The 18,411-nt window shown below is 40.0% G+C and overlaps 2 protein-coding genes across 2 annotated transcripts; one reads left to right on the plus strand and one right to left on the minus strand.

Moving 5' to 3' along the window:
- Positions 1 to 709: 709 nt before the first annotated feature.
- Positions 710 to 13,531, plus strand: rpn2 (ribophorin II). Its single transcript, XM_078247706.1, has 17 exons — positions 710 to 796; positions 1,138 to 1,328; positions 2,305 to 2,400; positions 4,752 to 4,927; positions 5,065 to 5,140; positions 5,279 to 5,413; positions 5,509 to 5,685; positions 5,773 to 5,891; positions 6,573 to 6,678; positions 7,508 to 7,599; positions 7,698 to 7,812; positions 7,995 to 8,189; positions 8,312 to 8,398; positions 8,512 to 8,607; positions 9,042 to 9,117; positions 11,615 to 11,744; positions 12,897 to 13,531. The coding sequence occupies exons 1-17, from the start codon at positions 784 to 786 to the stop codon at positions 12,910 to 12,912; spliced, it is 1,896 nt and encodes a 631-aa protein (XP_078103832.1). The 5' UTR covers positions 710 to 783; the 3' UTR covers positions 12,913 to 13,531.
- Positions 13,532 to 16,234: 2,703 nt separating this feature from the next.
- Positions 16,235 to 18,411, minus strand: ghrh (growth hormone releasing hormone). Its single transcript, XM_078247356.1, has 5 exons — positions 18,311 to 18,411; positions 17,473 to 17,577; positions 16,815 to 16,919; positions 16,567 to 16,692; positions 16,235 to 16,464 (listed from the first exon to the last, which is right to left on the minus strand). The coding sequence occupies exons 1-5, from the start codon at positions 18,385 to 18,387 to the stop codon at positions 16,452 to 16,454; spliced, it is 426 nt and encodes a 141-aa protein (XP_078103482.1). The 5' UTR covers positions 18,388 to 18,411; the 3' UTR covers positions 16,235 to 16,451.

An 18,411-nucleotide genomic window follows, 5' to 3' on the forward strand; every position in this document is an offset into this window, starting at 1 on the left:
GAAACTTGATCTGCAGTCAGGAGTGCACGATTTAAAAAAAAAAAAAACATTCCAACAACATACAAATAAACAAGACAATACAAAGACACGATACACAAAAATGTTTCCTTTATGTGATATATACAACACAATTTTACACCACAGGAACAGTCTGAGTTGTAGTTTGACAATAAGCTCTGTTAAAACAGAACCATGTTTAAAACAGTTCAGCTAAATGAAATGATTGGTGCTCAACTCAGGTGATTGAGAACTAACAGGTAGTGTACGGTTTCACATTTGATCTTAGCAAATGGTTAGACTTGATTTCTGTTTTGATTATTCATTGGCCTGCTGTTTCAGTAGTATAAACAAGTAATAGGACAAGGTTAGGTTTTATAATTTCTTGGCCAGCTGTAGCCTACTTTAGATCATACATATTAGACTCAATTTACCTTGCTATGATGAAATGCATTGAACTTCAGAACCTTCTCATTGGGAGCATTTTATATATCACAATGTATGTATCGCAAATGCGGCCGTAAAGTGTTGTAAGTGCACAAGTTTATGAAATACAACACGCTATTGCCTACTAATTAACACAATTATGGTAAAACATTGGTAATAATTACTAAAATGAGTATTACTGAATGACAACCTGAATATGTTCTACAATACGTGTACTTACTTTGGCTTTTATTTTGAAATGCCAAACGTACAGCCGGATGTTATACCTTTGATGACAGCTCACTCTGAGACACCGGAAGCAATCGTCGGTTTTGGTGACGCTGCATTAGACTGCAAGACATGGACCGGTCTAGTAAGTGAATTAATTCATACATTTTGAATATAACGTTAGATATGCATGTTATTCGTGTTATTTACGGTTTCAATGCTCATATGGAACCGCCCGTTTAAGAATTAGTGAAGAAATAGCACACGGTGCACGAAGTGTGTTGCTTCCTACTGGCGATAGCTAAGTTAGCTCACCTAGCTTAACCTGCAATGTAGACTGAGCGTTATCTTAATGAATGAATAACGTTACAGATCGTAACAAGGGTACATTATAAGAATGAGTTGTTTCACCTCCTCGGTGGTAACCGATAAATACACCTTTTCGACCAGCCGGGAGCATAACTTGTTTCCGCTCTGTGTCCGCAGGACTGTTCGGGTTGTTCCTCCTCAGCCTGGCTCTTTCTGGGGCTCAGGCGCTCACACCGGCGCACTATCTCTCCTTGTCGGATGTTGCCCGACTGCAGAACCTCCTGAGCCAACAGTTCACGGATCTGGACTCCGCATACTACTCAGTTGTTGGTCTGACCAAGCTTGGAGCAACTGTTCCTGATCACGAGGTACAGTGCTCAGCATAAGTGAATACACCCATGCTAAAGTTGACTGAAAAGAGGAATAAAAAAAATCATCTTTTGGAAATTGATCTTAATCCCTTAATTAAAAAAATGAGGAAAAATCATCCAATCTTTAAGGACACCAATTTTCTTTGTGAATGAATAATGTAGCTTAAATAAATAAATGTTCTTCCTTAAAATACAGGGGACATAAGTCAGTACACCCCTATGTTAAATTCCCATAGAAGCAGGCAGATGTTTATTTTTAAAGGCCGGGTTATTTCATGGATCCAGGATACTATGCATCCTGATAAAGATCCCTTGGCCTTTGGAATTAAAATAGCCCCCCCCCCCACATCATCACATACCCTTCACCATACCTAGAGATTGACATGGTTTTATTTCAGTTAGCCTAATAGCTGGTTTGATTTGCATTGAGAGATGATTTTATGGAAAGTACCCCATGCCAATCTCTAGGTATGGTGAAGGGTATGTGATGATGTGGGGGGGGGGGGGCTATTTTAATTCCAAAGGCCAAGGGAACTTTATCAGGATGCATAGTATCCTGGATCCATGAAATAACTGGCCTTTAAAAATAAAAGTCTTCCTGCCTCTATGGGAATTTAACATAGGGGTGTACTGACTTATGCCCCCTGTATTTTAAGGAAGAACATTTATTTATTTAAGTTACATTATTCATTCACAAAGAAAATTGGTGTCCTCAAAGATTGGATTTTTCCTCATTTTTTTAATTAAGGCATTAAGATCAATTTTCAAACGATGATTTTTTTTATTCCTCTTTTTAGTCAACTTCAGCATGGGTTCATAAACTTACGGTGAACACTTGACACTTGACTCTGACAAGAGAAAACTCTTAAAATAAACATTCAGTCACTATTTAATTGTCTGACAGTACTATATAGCCTATTACATGGAATGTTGATCCTCACTGTAGTTTGCTTTTGTGTTTTTTTGTTTGTAGGGAGTATGCCAATTTCTAAAATCCCAGCTGGATCCCTCTAGTGTTGACTCTCTCTTCTTTGCTGCGGAGACCAGTCAAGCCATTTCAGGATGTGAGGTATGCTTGCCTCGGCCTTCTTATCTGTCCTACTGCCAATCTTTTATATTCAAAAGCCTTTTTGGACTAGATACATCATACATGTGTAATTGGGCTGGACAATATTTACAAAAAAAAAATTTCACAATATTGAGAAGATCTTCTCGTAACAAATCACAATATTTGTTGGGTATTTGAAATCCACATCCACAATTATTCATATGATAACAGTGGAAGTATATATTCATACTTGCCCTGATGAATGCCTCAATGGGCGAAACGCATTGCCATGTTTTAATGATTTAGCCAAGAAATCTATTAAAGGCTTTTTAAACTTAAAATCAGTTTCCTTAAACCCTCGTACACTTGGACCCCCAAGCTGCAGAGCACCGGAGGGCCACGCTCTCTACACACCCGAGCAGCACTCCATGCAGACTGCATTGTGACTAAATCTAGGCCTGCACGATTCGGGGAAAAATATGAATCACGATTTTTTAAGCTTAGAATTGATATCACGATTCTCTGCCATGATTTTTTTTTCTCACGAAGTGTCATGTTTATTGTCCACATGAACCATGACAAAACAAATCGGCAGCACCAAACACAGATTTGTTTTTCAGTCCTTCCAGAAAAATGCGGAGTTTTTTTGTGATTGTTGCGGGCAAAAATCCTTGATTATGCGTCACGTTTTCTTAAAAAATGTGATGGAATATGCAGGTTATTTATGCAATTTTATGCGATGAAAATTGCGGGAACTTGCAAAAACTGTAGTTTCATCGTGGCTTCATTGCGGGGTTTGCAGCTTTTCGATGATGTTCACGTCGCGTAATTACGTCACTTCATAACGTTCCCATGGCAACAGGGGAAAATGGCTGCTCTTGTGTGAAGTAAACGCAACATTTATCAACTTTCTGCTAAGATATATGGGACTTTCGAAACGAAAATGCGTGGATTATGAAATCATGCAAGCCCCGCATATTTTGCGAGGAAATCGGCAATTTATGCGGCGTAATTGAAAAAATGCGCCCCCCCGCATTAAATATGCGGACTTTGGCTGATTATGCATTGAATTATGCGATCGCATAATCACGTTTTTTGGCACCTAGAGCACATTGCACATCACCACAAGCCTGTAAACAGAGAGGCTTCAATGAATAAAGAAAATAAAGTACATACTGGCCATTTAAGTACAGTAGGCTACCAAAAATAGTGACATATAACACACTGAACTAAATATGGCCCTGATACAGGCTCTATCTGAACTAAATATGGCCCTGATACAGGCTCTATCTGAACTAAATATGGCCCTGATACAGGCTCTATCTGAACTAAATATGGCCCTGATACAGGCTCTATCTGGCCTAAATATGGCCCTGATACAGGCTCTGTCTGGCCTAAATATGGCCCTGATACAGGCTCTATCTGGCCTAAATATGGCCCTGATACAGGCTCTGTCTGGCCTAAATATGGCCCTGATACAGGCTCTGTCTGGCCTAAATATGGCCCTGATACAGGCTCTATCTGAACTAAATATGGCCCTGATACAGGCTCTATCTGAACTAAATATGGCCCTGATACAGGCTCTATCTGAACTAAATATGGCCCTGATACAGGCTCTATCTGGCCTAAATATGGCCCTGATACAGGCTCTGTCTGAACTAAATATGGCCCTGATACAGGCTCTGTCTGAACTAAATATGGCCCTGATACAGGCTCTGTCTGAACTAAATATGGCCCTGATACAGGCTCTGTCTGAACTAAATATGGCCCTGATACAGGCTCTATCTGGCCTAAATATGGCCCTGATACAGGCTCTGTCTGGCCTAAATATGGCCCTGATACAGGCTCTGTCTGAACTAAATATGGCCCTGATACAGGCTCTATCTGGACTCCTTGAATATGTCTTTACAGAATTAAAACATCAAAAACATGCTGCAGCTACAGCTTCAGTCTCTAGAGAAATGGAGTTTGTCAACTGCCAATTTAAGTACAGTATCAAAAACAGAATGATTTCTTAGCACACTCTTTAACTGCTTGCCTTTCATGTCTTCAGCTGTCCTATCAAAATAAAGGCCGAAAATGCCCCCCCAAAAAAATAAAATCCACGTCATTTAAAACTTAAATCGCGAACAGGGGTGAATCGAGACCGTCAGTCGTGCAGGCCTAACTAAATCACAATATTTGTTTGGGCATTTGAAATCCACATCCACAATCCTTCATATGATAACAGTGGGAGTAAAATAGTTAGATTTGAATTCTAAGATTATTTTGACCTGAATATTAACATGGCAGAGTGGATGATGCTGTACTACTGTATAACGTGTACCCCTAAGACCCACGTGTTGATATGAATTGTTTTGTTCACGTCATAGATCCCCGTGTCCAATGAAACCCGTGACCTCCTCCTGGCAGCAGTGAGCGAAGATTCGACCATGACTCAGATTCACAGAGCCGTGAGCGCACTCAGCTCTCTGGGGCTGCCTCTGGCTTCCCAGGAAGTTGTAGGTGCCTTGACAGGTCGCATCAACAAGGAGGACAACGTTATGGCGTAAGTGTTCGTTGTGCATCTTTTGTTGGTTAGGGAGTGCAGTGTTGTTCTGTGAGGACGAGGAGGGCCTTTCAGTGATTGTAAGCAATTGATCCGAGTAATTTAATGTACAACAAATGTTTGTTCTCTTTGGACAGTATCACTTCAGCTCTGCAAACAGCAGCCCGCCTGTCCCAGCAGGCAGAACTTGGAGGAATACTGGAGGAAATTGAAGTGAGCTCTTTAACTTCCACCAGATGGTGCTGTGTCCCTGTGTTTTGACTTGGCACGAGACGCACTAGACTCCTAATTATTCACAGAGATTTTATTTTAACACCTTTTTTTTTTTTTTTTTTGCTTCTTTCCTCTCAGGATCTGACAGCTCGTTTGGATGATCTTGGTGGCATCTACCTCCAGTTTGAAGAGGGACTTGAGGCGACTGCCATGTTTGTGACCGCTGCTTATTCCCTGTCAGATCATGTGGACATGGAGCCCCCTCTGAAGGAGGTGTGATTTATGTCTGTCAGCTGTTTGCTTTTCTCTGCATCTGCATTATTTTTTTCTCTCTCTTGAGACTGATGGAAGATGCATTCTCCCCACAGGACCAGGTCATCCAGCTGGTGAACTCTATCTTCAGCAAGAAATCCTGGGACTCTCTGGCCGAGGCCTTCAGTGTGGCGAGTGCTGCCGCTGCTCTCTCCAACAACCGCTTCCATGTGCCGGTCATTGTCAGTGCTCAGGGCCCAGCCACGGTGTCCCACAGCCAGCCAACTCTGCAGGTACAGATGTTGAATCTCAGCCTAGCTACCATCCTCTGCGTGGTTTTTAATCTGCTCCTAGTGACGCTGTTTCTGTCTAAATTACAGCTCCTTGTTACTGATGTCATGTCTCAACCTTTGGCCTTAGCCAACGTGCTGGTGGAATCTGCGTACGCTGTGGCCTCCAAGAGCATCATTCTCAGCCAATCTCCATTCTCACTTAATGAGTATGTATCCTAAGTGTTAGCTTTATAATGTTTACCCGCATTCCCCTCTACTTGAAAATGATCCAAAAAGCTGGAAGAAATATACACACACACACACACACACAGGTTTGTGGCACTATCTTTGTGGTGACCCGTCATTGACATAATGCATTCCCTAGCCCCTTACCCTAACCTTAACCATCACAACTAAATGCCTAACTTTAACCCTCACCCTAACCAGAACCTAATTCTAACCCTAATCCTAAAACCAAGTCTTAACCCTCAAACAGACCTTTAAAGTTGTGGGGTCCAGCATTTTGGCCCCACAAAGCTGTCGGGACCCCACAAGTATACTGTATTCCTGGTTTTTGGACCCCACAAATATAGTTAAACATGCACACACACACACACACACACACACACACACACACACACACACACACACACACACAACCTTTCTTTACCTCATTGCTCAGCCCACAAAACGCTCCTAGTGTTTACAGACACGATCAGTTTCATTTACCGTGTAGATTATGTTTGACTAAGCACATTGAGTTTCTTTACAATATTTACCTACATTATTTATCTCAGTCAATTTGGCAATCTTTCTTAAAAGGAATGCCTGGTTTTCGTAGAACACACACTGTGTTATTATCATTATATATTTATGTACATATATTTTTATTTCTTTTTCTATTTCAGTGGCGTCTTTGAACTGAACTTCATGTCGACCCAGCCAGCCAGTGGATACTACCAGTTTACCATTGCAGTGACCGGAGATACCCGGCTTGTTGCCAATCACGTTGAGGTGAAATGGCGGTCGAAAATAGAGACATAACATTTAACCATAGTAAAATAGATAAGCCATTTTTGATGCATGTGGTGATACCTTTTTTAAAGTGTTTTGGGCTTTAATGAATTGCTTAAAGTGCTCATATTATGCTTTTTTGCATTTTCCCCTTTTCTTTATCGTGTTATATATCTTTTTTGTGCACGTTATAGGTTTACAAAGTGAAAAAGCCCAAAGTCCACCCCAAAGAGACTTACCATCTCCAACAGAAAACACTGTTCACAAACTGCTCCAAACAGCTCTATTGTAGTCCAGCCTTTACTTCAGAGACAAACGTGGTCACTTTGTAACACACGTTATAATGCTCGCCTAGCTGCTAGCGTGACACACCCTAATGCTTCCGACTAGCTTGTAGTCCTTACCTAGCTACTGAGCATGTGCGATTCCCAACAAAGATGGTACCGAAGTGAGATGTCTCACTCTGTAGCTAAAACAGAGCGCTCAACACACAGGGTGAAAAGAGGAGCTGCAGCAATGTGCAGTACAACAAATATATGGTGTTTTCTGAAAATTAAACCATGTAAACCTGTTCTGATACAACCTCAAAATACAATTATGAACCTGAAAATTAGCATGATATGAGCACTTTAAATTAATTGCCTCGGTGGAGAAAGTGATGCAAATGAAAATGTGCTGTTGTCGAGTTTGAGGTTGTGGCTGCAGCCTGTCCTAGGTTGGCGGTCTGTCTGAATAATATGATTGTAGTCTTTCTTTGTTTAGGGATTCATATGCTGCTCTCGTGCCCTTACTTGATGTAACTTTGTGTTGTGTCTCTGTTCACGTGTAGCTTAAAGTGAAGGTGTCCACTGAGGTGGCTGTCACTAACATGGACCTCTCCGTGGTGGATAAGGACCAGAGCATCGGCACAAAGACCATCAGGTTAGGAAACAAGTTTGATGAGTAAAGCCCTTTTTCGCTGACCCTCTGTGGCATGACAATAGATGAATAAATGCTTTTCCTTTTCTAAATGACCTCAGGGTGGACTATCCTTCCAAAGCTAAGAGCTCCTTCACAGCAGACAGCCACCAAAACTTTGCCATGTCATTCCAGCTGGTTGATGTCAACACTGGAGTGGAGCTTACCCCTCACCAGGTATGGAATCAGGTCATGACGTGAGCACACGTCGGCAGCAAACTGCTGCCGTGACCATACAACCATTCTATGGTTGCCCAAAACAGTAATGAAACCAGCCAACCACTGCTGCACACCTAAGGAAAAATGTAGCTTTCGGTCTTTTTCAAGATTAAGACCTATTTATTTTTTCTCTGTCACAGACTTTTGTCCGCCTGCACAATCAGAAAACTGGCCAAGAAGTTGTGTTTGTGGCTGAACCCGACAGCAAGAATCTGTACAAGTTTGAGTTGGACACCGCAGAGCGGAAGTCCGAGTTTGACTCCATGTCCGGTACCTATTCCCTCCACCTCATCGTTGGGGATGCGACCTTGGAGAATCCCATTTTATGGAACGTGGTGAGTGTCTGTTGAGACTTGGTGATTGTAATGAGGATTATTTAGTGATGTAACAAGTGCTCAGCCAGTGAGAAGTTGATCTCGAGCTCTAAAGTTGCGTTGTGATCCTTTTTTTTGAAAAGGCTGATGTTGTTCTGAAGTTTGTGGATGAGGAGGCCCCAGCGACCATTCAGCCCAAGACTCTTTATGTACCCAAACCAGAGATCCAGGTAATACTTAAGTGCTCTGTATTTAAATCAGATGTACTGCCTGACGATGGAAAATCAAACAGCATGCAGGCCCTATCAGTCCAGCAGTTTAAAATCTCCTCTTGTCTCTGCAGCACTTATTCAGGGAACCAGAGAAGAAGCCTCCCACGGTGGTTTCCAATACCTTCACTGCACTCATCCTGTCTCCCTTCCTGCTTATGCTCATCCTGGTAATATTTCAAACTTCAATGTTTTCCTGTTAAATTATGAACCATTTGTCTAAGTTATAGGGCCGCCTAAAAAACGAACCTACTACTACTACATTATTAATCAAAACCTATTTTCATTGAGCATTCAGCTTTGTTGTTATTGTTGTATGCACAGTGGTCTAGTTTCTTTCTTCAGAAAAGCTCTTCACTAGGAAGCCTTCAAAAACAGTGAATGAGGCTCCAGTATTGCATGTATAATGCTTGTTTGAATTTGAAATCACAAAAGCTATGGTTTATTTTCTCCCCTGACATTTCTAGTGCTGAGTAATAGTCATTGTCGCAGTGGAACGGTGCATTGTGTGTTAGGTGGTAAACAATGTTTTCAGCCCCTTTTGTTTGCAGCTCTCGCAGGGGATGAACGTCACATTGTCTTTTATTCCCCCTCTCGTCTGTAGTGGGTGAAGCTCGGCGCCAACATCTCCAACTTCAGCTTCTCTCCCAGCACCGTTCTGTTCCATGTAGGACACGCAGGTTAGTCCCAAAACGTTTACAGCCTCTCAATCTACTTTTCATCTGCTGCTGTTGAAGATAAGTGAGTTGCTGTGGCTGACATTGTGCATTGTCATAATTCATTTCAGCAATGCATTATTCATGACATTCCTCACAAACTATTGATATAAAAAAGAAATTGTGGGTAGAGCAGGCGCACATATACTGAGAGGTTATGCCTCGACGCAGAGGTCCAGGGTTCGAATCCGACCTGTGACGATTTCCTACAGGTCTTCCCCCTCTCTCTCTCCCCTTTCTCACCTAGCTAGCTGTCAACATTTTTTTTTTTAAAAGGCGGAAAAGCCAAAAAAAAAAGAAAAACCACCCCCTCAACCCCATCCACACAATCTCTACAATATGAAGTCATCTTTGTGTATGTCGCATAGGTTCCATCCAAATTCAGCAACAATTTTAACCAAACTTCCAGAAAATGCAAATGAACGTGCGTTTCCATTTACTGCTGTTGCGTGAAGATGAGGAAGCGCATCGAGATGAACAGCTGGTGGCGCTAATTCTCCAGTAAGGTGCCATCAAACCATTGCAGAAGCAAATGGCGCAAATGACATAATTAAAACAGCGGTCAAACCTCAGATGGTTGAAAACGTGATGGAAATATGGCATTTCCGTTTGTAATAAATTGAGGAAGGTTACGTTTGTGACCTTCCGTTTGGCAATGGGGTACTTTCCATAAAATCATCTCTCAATGCAAATCAAACCAGCTATTAGGCTAACTGAAATAAAACCATGTCACTCTCTAGGTATGGTGAAGGGTATGTGAGGGGGGGGGGGCTAGTTTAATTCCAAAGGCCAAGGGAACTTTATCAGGATGCATAGTATCCTGGATCCATGAAATAACTGGCCTTTAAAAATAAAAGTCTGCCTGCCTCTATGGGAATTTAACATAGGGGTGGACTGACTTATGCCCCCTGTATTTTAAGGAGGAACATTTATTTATTTACGATACATTATTCATTCACAAAGAAAATTGGTGTCCTTAAAGGTTGGATTTTTCCTAATTTTTTTTAATTAAGGCATTAAGATCAATTTCCAAAAGATGAATTTTTTTTTTTTATTCCTCTTTTTAGTCAACTTTAGCATGGGTGTCCTAATTTGTTCACATGACTGTATGTATGTATGTATGTATGTATGTATGTGTACATACATACATACATACATACGATACACCAACTTTTCCACCTCAGCCAAGCATAAAAACGTTTTGCCATATTTTGACTTTCTTGTATTAGTTTTTTATGCCTCTCTTTCTTATTACGAACACATTGAAAATGTCCGTTTAAAAACTGGTGGTTGGAAACACACGTCGAGTTGTTAAACTTGATTCCATTATACAGCGCTCCTTGAATATGCACAAAAATAACACCAATGCAGGCACCATAATCAATTGTAATACTCTCTACTCTTTGAGCTTTCTAGCTCAAGTCCATATAAATAAGAGTGTCAACATCTTAGAAATAATTTGAGACAGAAATGATATCAATTTAATAAAAAAAAATATTTCTTTAATAACTGTGACGACTGCATTGCAGACGCCATATTCAAATTGTCGCATGATAAAAAATAAAAAAAACTCTTAGAGGCTGCTAAGGACCAATCCAAACATGTCTGGAGTGGCCATATATGAAGGATTTTTAAGAAGTTGTAGTTCAGATCAATTTGAATGCTCTGGTATTAAAAACCTCACTCAAAGGTGAGGAACTAGCTCCATGAACCCATCCCTTTAGGGCATTCCCAGTACATGTAAAAGGCAAATGTCTGTCTGGCTTTAGCAAAGAACTTGGGTTTGTTGCAATTGTTATTTATTTCTGTAACAAACAGGAGTGGTCTCCAAACTTGCTCCGCGAAGAGCTATTAGCCAATTAGTTTTCACCATACAGTCAGATTTTCTTTCGGCCAGCCCAGATCGTGTTGAGCACCGAGAGTGTACCTGTTAAAAACCGAAGTGCCGAAAAGCCCGTTACATTACTATGGTAACCGTGCAACTGTGAGCTCTTGTCACCAGTTTTAGCTGTGATGTAACTGTGTGTGTGTGTGTGTGTGTGTGTGTGTGTATATATATATATATATATATATATATATATATATATATATATATATATATATATATATATATATATATATATATATATATATATATATATATAAGCACACACACATACATATACATAAAGGTTTTTAAGTACGGTGATTTCAATCTTTGAATCTCTAATCTTTGTTTCCGTTAATGTGGATGTGTTTAAAACCCCACTATGAAAATGTAGTAATGTATTCATGAAAAAAGTATCCCTCTTTTATATGGTATGACACATTATTTAAAATGTTCAATACAAATTTGAAATAAATCTTGCGGCAACCCTGGCCTGTCCTTTTAAAAGCAACACACATATACACACACACACACACACACACACACAATTTTATTTGGATTTGAATATTTCAGTCTACTCTGTTTCATTTTCAGCCACGCTGGGCCTCATGTACGTCTACTGGACTCACCTGAACATGTTCCAGACTCTGAAGTACCTGGCGATTATTGGCGGGGTGACTTTCCTCGCCGGAAACCGCATGCTGGCCCAGAAAGCAGTGAAGAGGTACGTCCCCTGATGGTGCCTGGCACAAAATGGTTCCTAGAGAGTCATTAGTCCCAGAGAGAAAGCCTAGTCCCCTTTTTGGATGACAAGGACTCTGGTGCTTTGAGGCCTCTTGGTAGTTCTTAGCCTTAAACCTGAGGAAAAGTGCCTATTCCACATTGTAGCTCCTCAGTTGGGTCCCCGGAGGCTGATATCGATGCCAAGCTCTCTGCCAGATGGTGAGCTCGTGCCTACTTGGACCAGGAGAGTAGCATGGCAGCAAGATCTGCAAGAGTGGTGATCTAAGTGGGCAATTTCCTCACCATCAATATGTAGAGCCCTCAAAGAGCCAGAGTGAGCAATTTGTGTCTCTGACTCAAAACATCACTCTGTAGTTGTTCACTTCTTGCTCTTACGACAGCCCATTTAACCATTTTAAGCTTGGAGAATATTGCATTAAATGATTTCACAAATGTCATTTTTCCAGTGAGGACTTTTTTTTCTTTTCTTTCTTCTTTCCTGTTGGTCTCTGTCTCCTTGCAGCTGGTGCCTGTGTCTTTTTAACCCCTCTTTCCACACTTCGCTGTCTCTGTACTCCTTTTTCAGGATTGCAGCAGAGCAAAGTAGTAGGTTGGCAAAGTATAGGAGCCTACGATAAAGCCCCCATTTGTAACAAATGAGTCGGTCGTGTTTCCAGGCTGAAGTAAGGGCATCCTCATAGATTGCATCCTCAGTGCATTTCCATGATGGCTGGCAGTGTGCATGGTTGTGTGGTGCTCGATCATTCTAACTCTGGAGTGTTCACATGTACTTGCCGCCCTCCCCCCTGGTTTGCCTCTCACTCATCCCACCATAGCCTTACCGGCACTTTTGGTAATCCCTCCATTGTGGAATAGTCCCTCCAACGCCCATGGTTCTGGTTGTGCCATTACATTTGAGCGATATATGTTTTGTGTTCATGAGTTAAGGTATGCATTGTCCAGATCTTAGACATTTGTCATGAGAATTGTTTTGTTTTTTTTCTTGCCAAAATACATTGTTTGCCGTGAAAGGGTGCACGTTAAAATGCATGATCCAGCCTTTACGTGACTTGTCAAAGATCGGGCATTACATAAAGCCACAATGGAGTTAATTCAACTAATGTTTGCTTTTTTTCCCCCTTCTCTTCCACAGAATTGAGAAAAAATAAGAGCAAGAAAATTAAAAAGAAGGCACTGACGAAGCTCATTTTTTGTTTCCAAGGAGTCATTCAACGATGCATCAAATCAGACTTTAAACACGGCGTGGCAGTTCAAGAATCCAGTTTAACCGTGCAGTTTGTCTGAGTTGCCAAAAGGAAGAAATCGAGAAATCACAGCTGAGGACAAACACTCACTGACAGATACTCTTACTGACGGCTGAAAGCTACTGATCATTGCACTTCATCTTCCTGCGAGATTTGTTTTCTGATTGTCCAACATGCCAGTGTTTTCTAAGTGAGCTGGGTTTTTTATTTGTGGTTTCTTGATGGATTTTGGGTTAATTTGTGCTTTATTTTTTTGTACATTCCTCTTTTTTCGCTCAATGCTCATTTCACCTCGTGACAGAAGCTGTTAGTTCACTTGTTTCAGACGATAAAAATAAACCCATTGGCAGTAGCACTGAAACATTGAACATTATTTACTATGCCAGTGTGTTTGCCTGTTTGGTGCATCAGATGTACGGTAGTCTCCAATTTGATACGGAGTTGGCAGTCCCCAGAAAAATTATTAATGATTGTTAAGGAAGTGATGTTTTTTTGTAATGAGGAAATAAAGAAATTGAGGTGACTCTAAGTTTCTTTCTTTCTTCAGTAAAGGGAAAAACAGGAACCCAAGATTGATTACATCTTATAACTTTTGAATTGATTGAAAGAGTAAAGGTTGAGTGGTAAACACAAGCTGGGGAGACTCAGAAGAATCTGTTACAAATCTAAACCACCCAGTGGAGAAATATTTAGATTCTTTACTCAAATAAAGATATCAACACTTTATTATTTACCTTACTTATTAGTGTGCAAATGTCCTCTTTGTGTTTGCCTACAAGTGTGTCCTTGCCGAACTGCTGTGGAGGGTTAGTAACGAGAGAATATAATATAAAAAAAAACATAACTTGGAAACAGCCACCTGATTTGACTTATGAAGCCTCATAACTTCAGCTTAACTTAAAGTGCTCATATTTTGCTCATTTTCAGGTTCATAATTGTATTTAGAGGTTCTACCAGAATAGGATTACATGGTTTAATTTTCAAAAAACACCATATATTTGTCGTACTGCACATTGCTGCAGCTCCTCTTTTCACCCTGTGTGTTGAGCTCTCTGTTTTAGCTACAGAGTGAGACATCGCACTGCTGTTCCATCTTTGTTGGGAGTCGCACATGCTCAGTAGCTAGGTAAGGACCAAGGGGGTAAGCGAGCATCCGCAAAGCGTACCTCCTATGAAGACATTTTGATGCTAATAAGCCATCACCTGCCGTTAGCATTCCATTGACTGCCATTCATTTTGACGTTAATTTTTACAGAGAATGACTTTACATCTGAAGCGTTTAAAGACACTATTTGTCCATGGTTTATTTCTAAAGAAACACGGCAATGTATAAAAGGCTCCATTACCTTGTATCTCACGTTATGGCTCCGTAGCGGACTATTTTTATAAAAATAGGCGATTGTGTCATAACCACGCGACATACTGTCGCACGGTAGACAAATAACTGTACAGTACAGCAGAAGCTCACAGGCAGTTTCGACTTACATTAGCTGTTTAAGTGTAATTACTAATGTTAACTAGCATTTTAGTGATCAATAATTAGCCTGTGCCTATATTATCTCCTTACATATACCTACGCTCTCCGTCTCTGCAAGATTGGGAATGATTGAGATTTCTCTTGGCACAGCTACCAGAAGACTTCCAACTTTCAGACAGGTTGCTCACGTCACATTTACGTCGTCTCTCTCAGTTGGAGGCTGCTCAGTAACGCTCAGCCATCACCGGAAAAGTGCTTCTGATATCCTTCACTGGTCTCAGTGGCGGTCTATGGCGTATTGTGAAGAGGAAGATGCGATGCGCCAGACCCAACAATGCTGAAGGCCACTATCAGAGCAACCTGGGCTCTCATAACACCTGAGCAGTGCCACAGACTGATCCACTCCATGCCACGCCGCATTGCTGCAGTAATTCAGGCAAAAGGAGCCCCAACTAAGTACTGAGTGCTGTACATGCTCATACTTTTCATGTTCATACTTTTCAGTTGGCCAACATTTCTAAAAATCCTTTTTTTGTATTGGTCTTAAATAATATTTTAATTTTCTGAGACACTGAATTTGGGGTTTTCATTAGTTGTCAGTTATAATCATCAAAATTAAAAGAAACACTTGAAATATGTGTGTGTGTGATGAATAAATATATACAAATTTCACTTTTTGAATGGAATTAGACATAAATCAACTTTATCATGATATTCTAATTATATGACCAGCACCTGTAGAAAGAGATTCCTGTTTTTTTTTTTTGTATGTGCTATTGTACTTTGTCCACCAATCAGGATTCAGCAGCATTCAATAAGAATCTTAAGCAGATTATAGTTCCCTAATAAATATTACCTAACAATTTGTAGTTTGATTGCTGCTAATTTAGTAAAAATACATATAATGGTTTAAAGAAATACTTGCGGGTATTAGAGGTTTTCAGGAGCTTTAAAAATCCTAACCTATATTTTAATTAACACCACACGTATTATCAGCAAAATGTACTAAAATATCTGATGTAAAAGTCCTTTTCAGAGTGTTCATCTCTTCCAACTACAACTCAGATAAAGAAGAAAAAAAAAATATATATATATATATTTCTTGATGCTGCACTTTCATATGGCTCTTTGTAGTTAGGTTATTTAAAGCTGATGTACTTGCACTTACTTGGTGTCTGAAGTTTGCACCTTCAGGGTTGAACACACTTAATTGTAAGTCGCTTTGGATAAAAGCGTCAGCTAAATGACGTAATGTACAATAATGTAATATATTATTGGACAATTATTTCTGATGCCTAAATGTCTAAGCAGCATTTTAATGTAGCAGTTTGTGGTGGATCTAATTTTGAATACTTTATATATTATTGGGTAGTTTAACACATTTCTGGGTGTCTGGATAAGTAATTGGGCAAAGTGGGCGAGCAAATAAGGAGCCCTCAGCTTATTTAATCAATCTAATTCAGCACTGTATGTTTTGATCAGCCAAGTAACTAATAGCTTAGCTGTCAAATGTAAAATAGTTCAATTCTTTTTTTTTGGTATGAAGTAGCATAAAATGGAAATACTCAAGTAAAAAAAATTGCATTTTTCACATATTGTGCTTTTCACCACTGCCTAGTTCAGCATGACGATGAGTCTTGACTCTTTAAAAAAAAGAAGAAAAAAGACATTATTGTTCAAAATTTCATAAATACCATTATTGATATTTCAGTAGCCACTTAAACAAGAGTTTCTGTTAAAACAAGAGTGCACAACTTTAAGTTCCTCAGTGTCATTTTTTTTCCACAGTCATGAGCTGGGCTGTAGGTTTTCTTCATGGGTTTAATGGGAATAAAAAAAATGACAATATCATTTTCATCTGTGAAGACCAGGCTGGAAGAAGTATAAGAAAACAAGCAGTCGTGGTAATGAAACGTGCTGTTGGAGCGGAGCACAGGCAGCCATGAATCTGTCCGATCCACCAATCTCAACTCAGCAGTCTGTAAAGAAGGAAAGACTCGGTTTAGTGAAAGACTACAACAGCCACCGTGCTTTCATTAGAGCTGTGTGTGTGTTAGGCGTTAATGGAGTTTATTATTTACCTGGGCCTCATGACATTCCCTTGCACTCCTCTGTATCTCTGATCGCTCTGGATGGATGTAAGATCTTCTTTATAGGTCCCTTCATAGATATTAGACTGACGTTTCATGTAGCTCTCACTTTGCTCTCTGTGGGGAAAAAAACAACAATTTCTGTTTCATTGTGTATTTTTTTTGGCAACCTGAAAACACACAGCGTTGCTCCTGTTCTGCACGGATTTAAGTGACATCGTACCTCTTGTGCTACTTACCCCAGCCGTTTGCCCATGATTGTCTGAAGGAACTTCCTGGCAGAGATTTGGCCCAGGACTTTCCTGTAACTGTTTGTAAAGATGGCATCAGCATGGCGTCCGGAGCTAAAATCAGAAAGTAAGACAATTTACGTCATCGGTTCAGTTATTACACAACAGTATTCTTGAATAGCTTTCAGGAAGAAAAAAAAAAATGGGCAGTGTGCAATGAAGCAGCAACAAAAAGACACATTATAAGGTGTATCCATCCATTTACTAGTGTCCAACTTAAAGGGTCAGTTCACCTAAATTACAAAAAAAGCACATTTCTCCACCAGTCATGCAGATAGTTTGGGTTTCATTTTTTTCTGAACTAATACATAATAATTCTATAAAAACTGTTCACAGTGAGGTCTGTAAATTATCCAGAGTAACTTGTACACTTTTTCTGAAAGGACATTAGTTTTTTTTAAATGTAAATGATCACTGCTGTGAGCATCACAAAAGCAACTCCATTCACTTTTTATTGTGTTGGGATGGAAACAATATCTTAGAGGCAGATATCTAGAAAAAATAATAATAATAATGTGAGAAAAAAAGGTTGTTTTTGTAATTTGTGTTAACCAACCCTTTAAGCCATAATTTAGATCAGCCACTCAGTCCATATTAAGAAACTGACCGTAACTCTGCTCGCTCCCTGGGAGCACGCGTGTCTTCCTCCGGCTGCTCTGCTGGATTCTTTATAGAAGATGTCATCAGAATGGATGTATCCCTCTGGCCGAACCTGAGAAATATCCTCATTAACTAAATGAACGTAGAACATAGTATTCCAAATATCTCCCCATGTGCATTATACCATACTGATATTTTAATGTATTTTCATTTCTATCTAGAAAAGAAGAGGATTTGATTATTACGCAGAGATTTTAGACTATCTAGAATGAAATATTCTGCTGCTCTGGCACAGGGCACTGTGATTAAAGCGATGTGTAAATGTAACACGGTGACTAATTTGGTCATATTGACCCTTTTTGGCATAACAAGTGCAGAGGGCAGAGCTATGACATGCAAGGCGAAAGGTTTGTTATAGCCGTGACACTGTGATCAAGTCATTGTCTGTTATGTCGTGTTGCACACGTTCATTTTCTGCCTTTAAATGTGAAAATGTATTACATTTCACTTGGTAAAGCTTTCTAGCCATATCAGCTGTTCCCTGAAGCTGAGCAACGTTTAATAATACAGACAATCTATGGAGTGTATTTTGTGCGGCGTTGTTATTTGTCAGAATTATATTCAAACAATCTTTTATTCAGAGTGATAATCTTTCACCACTTTTCGGTATTTCTGCTGCCATCGGACAAAAGGCACCTACAGATCTCAACAGCTGAGTTGACCAGTCATACAATATTTGAATAACTTCATAAATATAACTTAATAAACTTAACACTAAAACACTACAAATCAGTAATGGGAATGAACGTGATGTGAAGAATTTCAGTAAATCTGTCACAACTTACCTAATGGATGGGTAGAGCGGGGAGCCTGATAAAGACATGACCAGGCAACAAAACAGCAGCAGTGCAGCTTTTTCCATCTTCACAGCTAGTCCTGGAGAAGA

Source organism: Sander vitreus, chromosome 4 (genome assembly GCF_031162955.1).
Source record: "Sander vitreus isolate 19-12246 chromosome 4, sanVit1, whole genome shotgun sequence".
NCBI lineage: Eukaryota > Metazoa > Chordata > Actinopteri > Perciformes > Percidae > Sander > Sander vitreus.

Coding starts and splice junctions, on each gene's coding strand:
- rpn2 (XM_078247706.1), top strand. Junction 6,679..7,507: donor TTGTTGCCAATCACGTTGAG/GTGAAATGGCGG, acceptor GTTCACGTGTAG/CTTAAAGTGAAGGTGTCCAC. Junction 7,600..7,697: donor ATCGGCACAAAGACCATCAG/GTTAGGAAACAA, acceptor AAATGACCTCAG/GGTGGACTATCCTTCCAAAG.
- ghrh (XM_078247356.1), bottom strand. CDS start 18,387: ATGGAAAAAGCTGCACTGCTGCTGTTTTGTTGCCTGGTCATGTCTTTA. Junction 16,920..17,472: donor AGGGAGCGAGCAGAGTTACG/GTCAGTTTCTTA, acceptor TTCTGATTTTAG/CTCCGGACGCCATGCTGATG. Junction 16,693..16,814: donor ATCATGGGCAAACGGCTGGG/GTAAGTAGCACA, acceptor TTTTCCCCACAG/AGAGCAAAGTGAGAGCTACA.